Source organism: Myotis brandtii, unplaced genomic scaffold (genome assembly GCF_000412655.1).
Source record: "Myotis brandtii unplaced genomic scaffold, ASM41265v1 scaffold155, whole genome shotgun sequence".
Lineage (NCBI taxonomy): Eukaryota > Metazoa > Chordata > Mammalia > Chiroptera > Vespertilionidae > Myotis > Myotis brandtii.
The window spans coordinates 1,321,201-1,336,739 of NW_005355621.1; the positions used below are offsets into that span (position 1 = coordinate 1,321,201).

Sequence of the window (15,539 nt, forward strand, 5' to 3'; positions counted from 1 at the left end):
CCCTGACCAGGAATTGAAACATGACCGCCTGGATCATAGGTGGACCTTCAACCTGAGCCACATCTGTTGGGCTGCAGGGGTTATTTTTAAAGTTGGGGCTATTAAAACAACTCTACTAGAAACATTTTTGTACATGCCTACCAATAACATTTCCATACATTTCTGCTGGGCATACATACACCGAGGAATGAATTGCTGGGTACATTCAGCTTTAATAAATACTGTTAGCAGTTCAGCCTGTGTTGCTATATGACCCGAGGGTTACTATGAACTGAGTTGTGTCCCTCCAAAATTCGTATACTGAAGCCCCAACTCCCAATGTGTTCGTATTGGAGACAGGGCCTTGAAGGAGGTAACTGATATTAGATGAGGTCACAAGGGTCCTAATCTGATAGGACTGGTGTGCTTTTAAGGAGAGCAAGAGACACAGCGCTCTCTCTCCCCTAGCACTCACGGAGGGAAGGCCACATGAGGACACAGTGAGAAGGTGGCCGTCTGCAGCCAGGAAGGAACAGAGTTCTCACCGGAAACCAAACCTGTCAGCACCTTGATCTTGGACTTCAAGCATCCAGAACTATGGGAAAATAAATTTCTGTCGTTTAAGCCACCCAGTCTGAGGTATTCTGTTATGACAGCCAGAGCAGACTCACTGAAGGGGAGAAGAAGTGGGGAAGCTGGCCTCACCTCGATGAGCTTGCTTCCTATTTGGACTGTGGCCTTCCTGGTCCTGGTGTCTTGGTAACTCTGAGGCCACAGGTTTGTCTCCCCAGCTCTTCGGCTCTGCCAAGGCTCAGGTCAGGGCTGCACCCTCTTAGCGGTTTTGTAGCCTCTCATCCCTGGGCCACCTCTGACCTGGCAAGACCCTGAGAACAAAGTGCTCGAGGGTGGTCTGTAAAAGTCTACTCTATCATTACTGGAAATGGAAATCCAGCTGGTAGTTTTTTAAAACAAGGCATGTACAAATAACAAATCAAATGCTATCCCAATGCAGTGGCTGCTAGTTTTTGATATAGCAACCCAACACAAATTTTTCTTCTAAGGATGTCTCAATTTGGAACCCACACTTTCTTTAATCTTTGTTAGCTTAGAAACTGAGAATTTCCTAGAAGGCTAGTTAGGTGACTCCCTGCAAAATGATCAGAATTGCCTAGAATGGTTTTTTTTAGGGGGGAAAGTTTAAGAAAAACAACCACTCAGTGACACTTGAATAAAAAAAAACAAAACTGTCACATCTGGGCTTTGGCCAGGTAGCTCAGTTGGTTGAGTGTAGTCCTGATATGCCAAGGTTATGGGTTCGATCCCCTGTCAGGGTACATACAAGAATCAACCACAACAAATTAATGTTTCTCTCTCTCTTTCCTTCCCTCTATCTCTAAAATCAATAATAAAAAAAAAGGTCACATCCGGTAACTGAAAAGAGAATCACAGATGAAGCCCAAACAAAGCCAACTCAGAGAGCCTGGTTTCCAGGCCCACACTGTTTCCATTAGTGGTGGGTATGGTGCTGGGGCGTCAGCCACTTAGTGCCTCAGTTTCTTCAGCTGTATGAAGGGAATGATCATGCCTGTGAAGAATCGTTCCCGGATCTCCAGAGCAGTTCATCATTATGCTTGGAGCCCCCTCAGCATGGCCGAGATTCGTCCTTGGCCCTGATCACCGATGGTGCTCTGACTTGCTGACGTCTGGGCCTCAACTGAGTCTGGCTCCTTCAGACACAGGCACTTGCTGTTCTCTTTCTGTCCTCAGTGCAGTGCCTCACACATGGCAGGTCCTTATGAACCCGGCACACTGGTAGCTCTTCCCAAACTGACCCACTGAATGGTCACTGAAATGGTGAGCCACACATTACGAGGCAATTACGTCTTCCGTGAAGTTGGTAAGTGGAGTTGTCACGTGATAGGAAATGGTCAAAGTCACCCAAGAAAACTCATTAAATGGCCCACGAAGTACAGAACATGTTTTGGACACTCCATCCAATACAGTCATCGTTAGGCACTCTCAATTCTGAGAATGACAAAGCCAGGTGAAGGGAAAGGGCGATGGGTATAAACTAAGACCTTGGTGCATTCGAAGCTCTCAGTCTTTATTACACCTCATGTTTCTTGAAGTGGCTGGAGACCCGTGGTGATGGCTAAGGAAGGCCTACTACCCGCAGTGTCTCCTTCATTCTCCTTTTACCATGAAGTCTCTAGGACTTTTACACCAAGTGATGTTGAGGTTTGGTTCTCAAGTCGATGACTAGCCTGTTTCCCAGAACATCCCTCTTTTGGAGAGTCCTGGACCCTGGTAGCTTGGTAAAGGCTTTGAAAAAGTCCTTGGTATGTTTAACTTGGTTATAACCATTTTCTCAACCCTATTTCACACTGGCATGTGTTTCCTGTCAGTATATAAAAACCTATTAATATTCTATGAAACATGTTCATTGTGACGTGCTAGGAATGCAGCCTTAGACAGCTACTTAGAGCTTTTCTGACTTATTTTCTAAACAACCCTTAGTACAAGTATTTATCTGGTTTCAGGGCAGAGCAATTAAGAACAAATTAGAAAAGGAGAAGGCTGTCAAATTAAAAAGAATATGGACAGCTAACATCTTGGCAGGAATGAAAGGAACAGAAAAATTTTAACGCATCCATGGAATTATTTTCAAATATTCAACACTGCACGTGGTACGATCATGGAGGTTCAAAATAGTAGCAATTAAGTCCATAAGACAAAGTGACATCCTTGGCAAACTTGCTTCAGATGGTAGGAATATATTTATTATATTTCATCAAGCTTAAAGTTAAGAAGTTTGGGTGTATAAAGGCAGGATTCAATTGTTGGAAAAATTTATCCTCTCACAGTAGCAGATAAGAAAGCCACTGCTCTGTCAACGACACCCTTGGCTTCCCACAGTTCTTTCCTTCACATATTGCTCAGATCACAACCAATTCAAACAGATTCTTTTTTAAAAAAGTTTTTATTGACCTTTTTAGAGAGAAAGGGAGAGAGAAGAAACATTGATAGAGAAGCATCAATTGGCTGGCTCCTGCCCTGACTGGGAATTGAACCAGCAGCCTCTTGGTGCATGAGATAATGCTCAATCCATTGAGCCACACTGGCCGGGCTCAAACAGATTCTTTATATCCCTCAAGTTTCATACAAACCTTTGAATTTTATTTAACCCCAAACATTCTTTTTAAGAAGGACGGTTTTTCTAACAAGTAAATTTCAAGATACCAGAAGTGAAATAAAAGTTTATTTATCTTTTAGGTCATGTCCATTTGCAAATCAAATTCAGTACATGAACGAGGAACGGCATTATAGTCCACACTGCTGGCATCTCTTCCACGGCCCGAGGCTCACCGATCAAGGGTGTTCAGTCAGTTTTCTAGTGTTAAAAAGCCTTTCCGTCGATTTTTGCTTTTTTTCCGAGAGAACATTCAAAGGAATTATTCACAGGAGCAGACATGGTCCTCAGTCCCTTCTATTTTGCACTGTGTTGCAAAATATGGTTTGTTCTCTTTAAATAGTCACCTTCCCATCCTCACTCATTGTATTTGGCCAGTTTTAACCTGGGGATAATGTTCATAGACTGCAGTTCCTGGAAGAGCAGCTTGCAGGCATACGGAATACGAAGGGAAGACACGTGACAGGACGACTTGCAGTAATGGCACCTGAAACCCAAGTCGGCATGTATTAGAGGGACAATGACTCAGAACAAAGGCCTGCACGCAGGAAGTGAGAATCCTCTCTAACAAATTCTACCGCCATTCCATCGAGTTGGTTTTCTACTCCTCGGTGTTCAGCCACACTATCCAAAATGTACTTGTGTGTCCCCAAAGTAAAAAGAAGCCCCCAAAGAAGCAAAAACCAAAACAAAACAACGATCACTCCCCCGGTTTTAAAACCACGTACTTTTAATCAGTTAGCACCATACTTCTTAGACCTTTCTCCTTAAAATGCAAAACAGCTGCCAATATAGTTGTTTTGAATAAGCCCCCGAAATGTGAACCATCTGAAAGTTACTCAGATTTAGACTTTTCCTTGTTGAAAGCATTTTAAACAGATTCAGTCTCCATGTATTGATAAGCATCTACTGCAATGTACTATTCTAGGCAAGAGCTCAACATTTACCATTTGACTTCTGTCACCGAGAGACTTGAAGTATGCTGGGAAAGATGGGACTTTCATATAGAAAGGTGGTATGCAAGGCTCTTCAAAGTTGGTTATTTCTATTAGCATTGGAGCTACTTTACTTACTGGCCCTGTGTATATGCACATATTCCCATTTAATCCTTACAACAGCTCACATTCCTAATCAATATGCCTGCTATGCTAGTAGGATTATCTTTTCCTTCAGCCAGGGAACTTAAAGCCATTGATTAGGTCTTAATCAATGGCTACAACTGAAGAAAGGGTCCCTGAGGAGAACTATTCTATCAGGTTTCAGACCAAAACAGAGCCTCAGCCTATACCTCAAGGATCTGGGGCACCTGGGACAGTAGGTACCCAGTACAAATCCTGAGACTTAATAGGTAGAAAACTAGGTCCTCCCAGGTAACAGGGGAGAACATCAGTGCAAGAGGAATAGCACCAAGGCTTGGAAGATGCAGTGCTAACTGGGAACTGGAGGGAGATCCCTCAGGGAACAATATAGGCCATTCAGGAGGGTGGTAAGGCACATGGGTAAAAAATGTAAACACACATATTATTGAAGTGATCACAAAAGTGGCAAAGATGTGCACGAGAATGTTCACGGTCACACTATTTACAGCAGCACGAAGCAGGAGACTGCTCATAGTTCTGTGAGTCCAAGACATGTATGCAGGAGAACCTGTGCAGACACTGAATGCAATGCTGCAGACACCTCTTTACTGAAATGTAAAGGTGTCCAGGACACACTGTGAGGTGAAAAAAGCAGTCTGCTAGACAGCATGGTCCCAAGCGGGTCCTCAAATGGGTTTCAGTAAATGTATGAAGTTCCCAAAATCACATGTACCAAGATTTTTTTGGTATCTATTTGTATTTCATTGCTATTAAAAACATCAAAAAAATTCATGATTTAGAAACAAAAATGGTTCAGAACTACTGGCAAACAGAGATGTCCCCCAAAGTCACTAAAATATTAACAGGGGTCATCTCTGAGTGGCGGGAATTCTGACTAATATTTTTTGTAACTTTGAATATCTTATAAAGAGCAGGGATCATTTTTGTAATCAGCAAAATAAAGCTTGTATTATTTCAGAAAAGGAAATCACCAGGGCTGAGAATTTGAACGTGCTGGTGAGTGACTCCGCAGATAGGAGCTCCTGAGGAGAAGAGAATGGGATCCACGCTTGGGCCCCTACCAGGGGGCTGTGGGAGCTTAAAGTGCGGAGTATTTGACTCTATCCACAGTAATAATATAAACGTGAGAATTACTTTTCCTAAAAGATTACCTAAAGATCTTTTGAATGCATGACAGTTTACGAATTATGTTTTTAATGTGCCTGGGTTGGTCTAATTTATCCAAGTATCATGTTTATGCCTTAACTGAATTGGAGAAATGGATTTAGCTGGAGCAACTTCTTGCAGATTCTCCTGTCATCATCCTGTGAATTCAATCCAGGCTAATCTACTTAAAACTTCTGTGTGTGCTGATTCACGATCCAGAAAGCCCAATAACCTTCTCTTCTATGAACTATTTCTCCACTATTTAAAATGTTCCAATGCGTATATACACATACATGCATACACAAATAAAAATACATACATATATAAGTAGAAATATATAAATTACCTTACCCTGGTCTCAACAACTCCCAAAGAAAGAAACTTGACCCAAACAATAATAAAATAAACTGATTTTTCAGGGCAAAGCCAGCAAAAGGAGAAGGCTGTGGATTCACATGAGAAATGATTGTCCAGTGAAATATCCTCCATGAGCTAATTATCTTAACAGGGATTTTCTTTTCTCTGCAGTTTTCCTTCTGGACCTCTCTTTTGTGACTTATACCCCTCGTGTCTTCTGTAGAACAGTCTTGCTGTAAATATCCCCATAGCAATGCCTTACTAATGTGCAAATCAGCGACAAAAGGCCAGTCTCAAGGTTCTGAACTGCTCTAATTACTCAGCCTCCATTGTGCTGTTCATTAAAGAGCGACTTCCTCCAACAAACGCCCGTGCTCCCTCCCACACAGCCCAGCACACACGTCAGGTAACATGGGAAAAGGACAGCATCATTATGCGCCTTTGCCTGAGAGCAGCACACGGAGCCTGCCAGCCTTCCAGACTGGACGAGGATGCTTTCCTGTTGGCAACAAGGGATAAAGCAGGCCATTCAAAATCAGACATACAGTTCACCAGGTCTGTTTAATTACAGTCAAGACCCTTAAACCGGGCAACCTGATTTAGTGCTCTCTGAAAGGATTTCAAATACAATACACATTGAACACATGAGCTTCAAAATCAGGCACTGCTATCAGATAATCTTTAAATGTGACAGAAGCAAAGCAGGAAAGAAGATATGAAATGAACAGAATAACGCTGAGACCAATTACTGCTTACCTTAGTTTCCCCAAGTATTCAGCATAAGAGAGCAAGGTTTTCAAAGTGCATGAGTAAATATGATCGTCTTTTCTTTCTCTTTTCCTTCCTTTCTTCCTTTGTCTTTCTTCCATTCCCTCCCTCCCTCCTTTTTTATTTTTTCCCCTTCTTTCCTTTTTTTCCTCTTTCCCTCTTTCTTTTCTTCTTTTATTTTTCCTCTTAGCCATTTCCTCCCTCTTTCTTTTTTCCCCTCCCCCCCCTTTCCTTTCCTTTTCCTCACTCTTCCTCTTTTTTTGGGGGGAGGGGGGCACACGAGAGAATGCAGGGAGAATGGAGAAGAAAAGAAACTCTTTTTTGAAGTTTCATGATCCCTGGCATTTTATTGGTAATAAAATGACTCTTCTGCACCATCTTTTCAAAATAAATTACTTAAAAATCCTTGTGCCAAATTTGAAGATTTAAGCATAGTGGAACTAAGTTTCAGGATCTTCCTATTACATTACATCTTGTTGTTGTTACATAGGACAATAAAACACAAACTCAATATGCATTTCAAAAGACCCATGTCACTGATACAAGAAAGAGCTAAGTTTACGCTCAGAATATTGTCACCCCATCTCTGCAACCTTATGAAAGGCAAATGGCCACCTCTTGTGTTAGATTTTAAAATGAGATGATTTCTTCACAGATAGGTTTCATTGACTCTTCTACATCAAAATTATAAAATAATTGATTTTGGCTAAAAGGATTTGACATCTAACTAACAAGGTATACACTGTGTTCTAAGAAGGCCACTCATTATCCTTTTTTCCCCTTCATTGTTGAGAGTACTACAGATGTCCCCTTTATTCCCCCCATCATTCTGACTCTTAATTTGCTTTATTCAACCAAGAACTGGCAGATTAAGATGGCAAGAAGTCAGGGGACTCATAAGGAAAACGTGGCCCATGTAACTAACCCTCAAGCTCTGGCAATGAATGCTCACCTGTGCCTAACTACCCTTCTGGGGACTGCCCATCCCTAGGGAAAGGGGCTCTGGAAGGGAAGTGAGAGGTGATGAGGAAGATGAAGCTACTTCCCATCCCTGCAGCACCTGCCTCAGATGTTGTTAGACCTGCTCCCTGATAGAAAAGTGAGTAGAGACTGGGGAACGCAGGCCCTCCTGTCTATAGGGGTATTCAGGGTTCTGGATCACGACCAACGCTCTAAGCAGAGTAGTGGTTCTTTGGTGGTGCAGTGGAACCATTACAAGGAGAAAAGATGCTCTAACAACACAAACAAAAGGTATGCAGCATCACCTTTTAAACTGGACTTTGTGTACTGACTGCATCGAACTAACAGACTGAATCACAGTTTACCTACTGACAATCCTAGTGCCAGTTAGCAATATGGTCTCTGCCATCATGGGATTCACAGTCCAAGTGGAAAGCAGCTTGCTGTGCAGACAGAGTACAGACAAGGAATCAGGGTACCAGCTTCTGGTCCTGGTCTGTCACTAATTTGCTGTAAGATCTGGGGCAACACACCTGGCTCTTTAGGTTTGAAGTTAAATGAGGGCATTCGACACAATCTTCTCTAAAATGTTTCTATTAACAATATGCTATAATTATAACACCTACCAATGACTCTGCTAGGATTTTTACAGGTGAAGTGTTATAAAAGGTACTCAAGATAATAGTAACAAGATGATCAAGTCCTTAGTCCTTGGGAGTTTAAACTCCGGCTGTGTACAGAGCAGGACATTAGGTAGACAAAGTGAACATGTACACATAGAATCCCCAATTCCAGGAAAGCATGGACCGGAAGGTTGGAGAATATGTAGGTATGATCTAGTCAATTCTGAGCTGTGCTTTAAGAGGCAGGGGGTGTAATATGAAAGACATATGGTATCCACTTACCAGCCGGAATACCCCAGAAGTCCACACTGCCCACAGACATCAACCTCAAAGGCATCACTTGAAATCATTAGTCGCTCTAGTAAAAGCATACTGGCTCCATAACCAATTAAACAGTCACGTTCCATTTCTCCAAGACGCAAACCACCATCACGAGATCGACCTTCAGTGGGCTGCCTTTGAAACAAGTTAAACAAATGTGTTATTATATTACACAAAGAGGCCGCATCACATGCTGGCTAAGAGCACAGAGCTTTGGAGCAGGGCTCACCTGGATTCAAATCACTTATTAGGCAGTGACCTTGAGCATGCTGCTCAGCCTCTCAGCCTCATTTGTAAAACGTACATAAGACTACCTGTTCCAAAGAGCCTTAAATGAGCAGAGATGTGATCCTAGTGGTTGGTTGCTATTTTTATTTTTAAATAGAAATAATAAGTAATTATTTAAATAATAAACATACAGCATATAAAGTACCAGTGCTAGCATTACGATTACTATTACAATCACGATCATTATTATTAGGGAGGGATGTCTTTTGAGTATTTTCAGAGATGTCTTAGTTCTTTGTTATTTAAAAACAGAAAAAGTGAGCAGAACAGAGTGTGGAAGAAACCCGGGTCCTCTAGCAGTTAGCCCCAGGCCTCCATGTTTAATTTATTTAATAGTAAAATTTTATTTAATTTATTTAATAAATTTTATTTAATTTATTTACTATTAAATAAATTAAACCTGGAAAGAAGCAAATGGATTTTTATAAAATTTGGAATAGATCAGGAGTCACCTGGAGCCAGATGGGAGGTTCCCTAGAGACCTGCCTCCCCCGCCCCCAGTTGTGTGTCCCATACAAGTTCTTCCTTCGTGTGTGAAAATGCTCCATTCCTTTTTAGAGAGAGCACTTGAACTGGGCGGCTACTAGCCCCTGAATGGACTCCCTGTAGTTTATGTATCTGCTGGGCTTGAGAATACTTTAAAAGATTAAGAATCCAGGATCCAGAGATGCAGGTAAAATTTAGAGATTCTGAAACAACTTAGACAACCCCACCTAGGTACTGGTGACACAAATGATCAATGAGAGAGACAGAGAGAGAGAGTCACGAGCACCCTGGCCAGCTGATGTTGGAGTGACACTCCTTACAGGTAGTCTGAGCAGGGGTGGACTATAAAGCTCTTGTTTGCTTTATTCCACAGCATCTTTTAATCTTTGCTATTGTTGCTGCCAGTTTTCCAAAGAGTTAAGAAGGTAAACACACGATTGCCAGCACATGCTGAAATGTTAACTTGTGTTGTTGGTAGTTACAATGGGAAATCAATTTAAGTTGTATATTATTTGTTGAAAGAAAATCTACATATGAAAAATTTATAAGTAGATCTCAATGAACACACTGTAGTGGAAACTTCATAGCTGAGCACAACATATATATGCTTTTATCTGATAGAACCTCCCAGGGACAGGGGAAGGATCCTTCCACCTGTGGCCACTGGACAAGTGAAGGTGGTCAGATCACATGTGGGCAGAACCCACAACTTGAATTTTAACCAACTGAGATAACTGACTATAGACAAATGCACTCCAGGCTGTCTTCATATGGAATACACAAAAGTAATACTAAAGTAATAACTTTTTTTATACAACCAAGTAAAACATAGGAAATAACTGCTTTGACATTTATATTACTCTGAAATAGTTTTTGGATGTTGTAAGTGAAATACAAGTTCCGGAGGGAACAGTATGCAGGGGAAAGATACACCTAACCCAAGTAGGGTCTCAGTGCTGAAGTCAATACTGGCTTGAGAATCTCAACTTCTCTTCCCTCTTCTGTAATCTAAGCACACAAATGCCTATCATTTCAATAGGCATGTGCATTTGCTCAGTTTTACATGGTCAAGGGATTGAGTCATCTATACCTCTCCTGTGGTTTGGAAAACAAAACAAAACAAAGACCCAAATATCAGCTGCTTCATCCTCTGCTCCCTCCACTACACTGTAACATCTAAGCAATGCTCCATGACAGTGGACAGGGACCTGGATATTTATTGAGCATCTCCCATGGATCGACACTGTACACAGTCTATATTCAAACACCTGACATTCACCAGCATGCTGTGTAGTGGGTTTTATTGTCTCTACTTCATATACAGGAAAATGAAGCCGAGAGACGTAAGAGATCTGTCCAAGGCTCATGATAGTAATACAAGGTGGTGATGAGTTCACATCTATGTCATTCTAACCCCAGGGCCTGTGTTCCCTCCCCTGGCTCAGAGTTCCTCATCCTTGGCAGTAGTGCCATACTGAGCTGGGTAGTAATTCTTTGAGGTAAAGGCTGTGCTGTGCATTGCAGGATGTTTAACAGCATTCCTGACCTCTAGATGCCAGTAGCTCCTTCCTTGCCCCCCAGTTGTGGCATCCCCAAAATGTTTTCCAATGTCCCCAGGGAGGCAACATTGCCCTGGTTAAGGACCACTGCCTTAGCCTTTACTGCTCCAACTGGAAAATGTTGTAGTGAGAACACATAAACTTAGTATTTGTAAATTCCCTTTCCCAACAATTATACCCATTCGTCAAATCCGACATTGGGCTTGAATTGAGGATACACTGGTGAAGGGGCATACATGGACCCTGGAGCTTATGCAAATAAGCATGCAAGTACAGGTGTCTTATGCTCCAATCACAGAAGTTTAAGAAAAATGACAGCTGTGGCTTAGGCTACCAAATAATGCGTGCATATGTTTTCTGTGCACACACGGTAGCGTGAGGTGTACTGATATGCATATGTGTGTGTAAGTGTACCTACATTCTTATGAAGGAACTGTTTTGAACAGGACCATACTTGTAAACTGGTACACAGTAAACAATTAGATAGAAGAACATTGTGAAGACCTACGGAGGGTTTGCTCTTGTTCCTGTAAAATGATTTTTAATTGGCTGCCATTTTTTAAATATATTTTATTGATTTTTTACAGAGAGGAAGGGAGAGGGATAGAGAGTTAGAAACATAGATGGGAGAGAAACATCGATCAGCTGCCTCCTGCACACCTCCTACTGGGGATGTGCCCGCAACCAAGGTACATGCCCTTGACCGGAATCGAACCTGGGACCCTTCAGTCCACAGGCCGATGCTCTATCCACTGAGCCAAACCAGCTAGGCCAGTGGTTGGCAAACTCATTAGTCAACAGAGCCAAATATCAACAGTACAATGATTGAAATTTCTTTTGAGAGCCAAATTTTTTAAACTTAAACTATATAGGTAGGTACATTGTTATTAACTTAATTAGGGTACTCCTAAGGCTTAGGAAGAGCCACACTCAAGGGGCCAAAGAGCCGCATGTGGCTTGCGAGCCGCGGTTTGCCGACCACTGGGCTAGGCAATTGGCTGCCATTTTTAATGTAAATCAGACATATATAATTTTTGTGGATGCCTAATACCCCAAAGTTTGAAATCTCAGGGAAACAGAAACTTTGCTGAGTCTGCTTATTGCTGTACTTGGAAATGCAAGGGAGACTCGCCTGCACTGTCAATCCCTTCTGTGAGTGCTCTCCTCTTACCTGGTAAGGACAGCCCGTGGTCCCCGGGCACGGGCATGCATCTTATCCAGCACCATGTGTTTCAGCTTCTGGTAGTACACGGGGCCGAAGTAAATGTATGCTTCCAAAGGCTCCCTGAAAGAAGGGTCAGAGTTTGGGGTTAAGAAACTAAGTTTGGGCTAACAGGAGACAGCCTTTTCTAGGTCTCAGCACTGGCAGGCCCTTGCTTGTTTATGAACAGGTTTCTGAGTGAGTGAAAGAAAATGAAAAGGCTAGATCTGAAAATATAAAAGTACCATGGATACATTAAAGCAGGGGTAGGGCCATTCTTTTGCCAAGGGCCATTTAGATATTTATAACCTCATTCATGGGCCATACAAAATTATCAACTTAAAAAGTAGCCTGCTATATTTGGTCAAACATTTAATGAACTCACCCCTAATGCTTTAGCAGAGCCAGGCCAAATGATTTGGCAGGCCTTATATGGCCCACAGGCTGGATGTTCCCCACCCCTGCATTAAAAGGTACAGTGTTTAATTAAGAAATAAAATTTAAACAGCTTGTGAAACTGTGTACGGAACGGTGCTTCCTTCACTGCTCCCACCCTAGCCAGGCCACCATCCTTTCTGCCTGGACTACTGCAGATAATCTTCTAGTTGGTCTCCTTGCTTCTACTTTCCTCTCTCAACAATCTCTTCTTCACAAGCCAGAGCCATTCCTTCTAAAATGTAAATAGCAGCAGGTCACTCTTCTGATCTAAATTCCCAATAATTTCCCATTGCACTCAGAATCCGTATCAACCAAATTCTGCATGTAGCCACAAGGTCTACGGTAATCTGGCTCCTGCCCACATCGGACTCATTTACTATTTCTTTTCTCCATCGCTCATTCTATTCCCTTACTCTGGCCCCTTCATTGTTCTTCAAATGTAGCAATGAATTTTTAGAAATATTGTAGTAAGAGTTTAAAGGAGTGAATATTTAAGTGCTTTGACAGAAGCAACTTTTTTTCTTAAGTCTGGAGCAAGAGTAGCCGGAGGATCAATGACTTTAAAATTATTTTTACTGCCCCAGAGCTTCCTTCCTGAAAAAAAAAAAAAAGCATCTACCATGTGTCACTTAATCCATGCTTAATCTGTATAACAATCTGTCATCCCTATTTTTAAGATGAAGAAAAAGGCACAGAGTGTCCAAGAGGTTAAATAAGAGCTGGTGAGTGATGCAGGAAGCTCCAAACCCAGGGCTCTCTCTGCCATGCTGGCCAGTCTTGAGCCAAGTAAATATGGGCCACAGCATGATGTAAGAGTAGGAAGAGCAAAAGAAAGACATGGCAGAGAGGCACATAAATATATCTGCGCCTGCTTGCTTGCTATACCTTATACTTTCTGTATCATTAGCAAAGGCCTTTGCACTTATCAAGCCATTTCGTTAGCTTAAGCACAACCAGATTCTTGGAAGACCCAAAGTGGAGTGGAAAAGGGCGTCAGGAGACCCTCTTCTTGTCGCAGTTTGTCACATAGTAATTATATGACTTCTTTATCTCAGTTTTCTTAGTTGTACAACCAAGTGGTTGGACCAAGTTTCTTTCTAGCTCTAATAATGAATGATCCTATTCCTCCATAGTATGACTGCTCATGGTAGAATTCATGGAACTCTGTCACCATTCCATCATCAACTGAATAAGGCCATATGCAATTTTTCCTCCTAGCAATGCTGAAGAATGTGACAAAGGGTGAAAGCTGGTAGGTGAATATGCTTGCAAGCCCTTTGTAGAACTCCGAGATAATTAGGAAAGAAATGAAAACACTGGCTGGAGTATAGAGAACAGTGATGTAGACATAGCCATTAGCTATCTATAGGAAGCAGAGCATAAGCCATTCAAATCTTTCAGTAAAATTATGTTCAGAAGGTCCACCAAAATGGTTCATTTGTTTTGCACACGTTCTGGGCAACTTTGCATTATTTCTGCATGAGAAGCAAAGACTAAGATGATTAGTTTACAATAACAACAACATTTTCTGAAATGAACCTCAGCTATTTTACTGAATCATTTTTTAAATGGACCATTACTCTTTCCCTGTAATGTGATTTTCTGTAACATCTCAAGTATGATACACCTAAAGAAATCCATATTATCACAAGCTGGATAAATCATTTTAGAAAGCACTCAATGCTTTTAACAGATACAGATTTTGACCATTTTAATCACATCTGGATAGTCCATTTGCAGCACTGAAATCAAGCTGTGTGTTCTCACACATGCTTCCACACTGAGTTTCAGTCGTGCATTTCTGAGGTTTAAAACCTCAGAAGAACAGTATAAACTCTGTGTCCCAAAGTTTTACCTGGCATAAAAATACTGAAGTGTGTCTTAATTTAAACAACCAACTTGATCCTTTAAAATCATGTGCAAGCCAAGTTTCAAAACCTTGTCCTTCACAATAATTTCAGGGATATCTGTTTCTCCCAGATAAAAAGAAATCCCGTCCCTCTGCCTGTGTGACCTGCTCTCCCCTTTTCCCAACCTCACTTCAGGCTGCACCACTACCTCCTCACTGCATGGCAGCCAGGCTGGCCTCTTCCAGTTCCCAAACCTACCAAGATCTATCCCTTGTGAGGTGTTAAATACGCTTTTCCTCTACATCAGTGGTTCTCAACCTTCTGGCCCTTTAAAGACAGTTCCTCATGTTGTGACCCAACCATAAAATTATTTTCGTTGCTACTTCGTAACTGTAATGTTGCTACTGTTATGAATCGTAATGTAAATATCTGATATGCAGGATGGTCTTAGGCGACCCCTGTGAAAGGGTCGTTCGACCGCCAAAGGGGTCTCGACCCACAGGCTGAGAACCGCTGCTCTACATGAAACACTTCAAAAGCTTCCCTCCTCTCATCCTTCACATTTCTGCCTTCCTACAGGGGTCCCACCTTCCCACAGGGGTCCTCTAACCTACTCTTTGTCTTCATTCAGGTGAGAGCTTTTTGTATTTATTATTTGTTTTCATTCCTTTATTCAACAAATATTTATGGAGTGTGTGCTGTGTGTCAGGCTCTATGCAAAAAACACTGGAAATAAAACAGTAAACAAAACAGACAAGCCCTGCTCTCAAGGAGGTTACATTACACTTGGGGAGACAGACAATAATATTACATAGTATTATTATACTAGAGGCCCAGTGCATGAAATTCGTGCACTGGGTGTGTGTGTGGAGGGTGTCCCTTAGCCCAGCCTGCACCCTCTCCAATCTGGGACCCCTTAAACCAGCAGTCAGACATCCCTCTCACAATCTGGGACTGCTGGCTCCCAACCACTCGCCTGCCTGCCTGCCTGATTGCCCCTAACCGCTTCTGCCTGCCAGCCTGATCACCCCTTAAACACTCCCCTGCCAGCCTGATCGACGCCTAATTGCTCCCCTGCCAGCCTGATTGCTCCCAACTGCCCTCCCCTGCCGGCCTGGAGCCCCCAACTGCCCTTCTCTGCAGGCCCGGTCGCCCTCAACTGCCATCCCCTGCCGGCCTGGTCGCCCGTAACTGCCCTCCCCTGCAGGCCTGGTCCCCCCCAACTGCCCTCACCTGCCAGCCCAGTCCCCCCCCCCCAACTTCCCTCCCCCCC

The 15,539-nt window shown here is 42.5% G+C and overlaps 1 protein-coding gene across 1 annotated transcript in view; it reads right to left on the bottom strand.

Moving 5' to 3' along the window:
• Positions 1–3,218: 3,218 nt before the first annotated feature.
• Positions 3,219–15,539, bottom strand: part of POLR3B (polymerase (RNA) III (DNA directed) polypeptide B) — a 108,320-nt gene continuing 95,999 nt past the window's right edge. The window contains exons 26-28 of the mRNA XM_014536008.1: positions 11,949–12,062; positions 8,406–8,579; positions 3,219–3,656 (exon numbers count right to left, since the gene is read on the bottom strand). Coding sequence (XP_014391494.1) covers positions 3,527–3,656; positions 8,406–8,579; positions 11,949–12,062 — 418 coding nt within the window. The 3' untranslated portion in view covers positions 3,219–3,526. The remainder of the gene's footprint in view (positions 3,657–8,405; positions 8,580–11,948; positions 12,063–15,539) is intronic.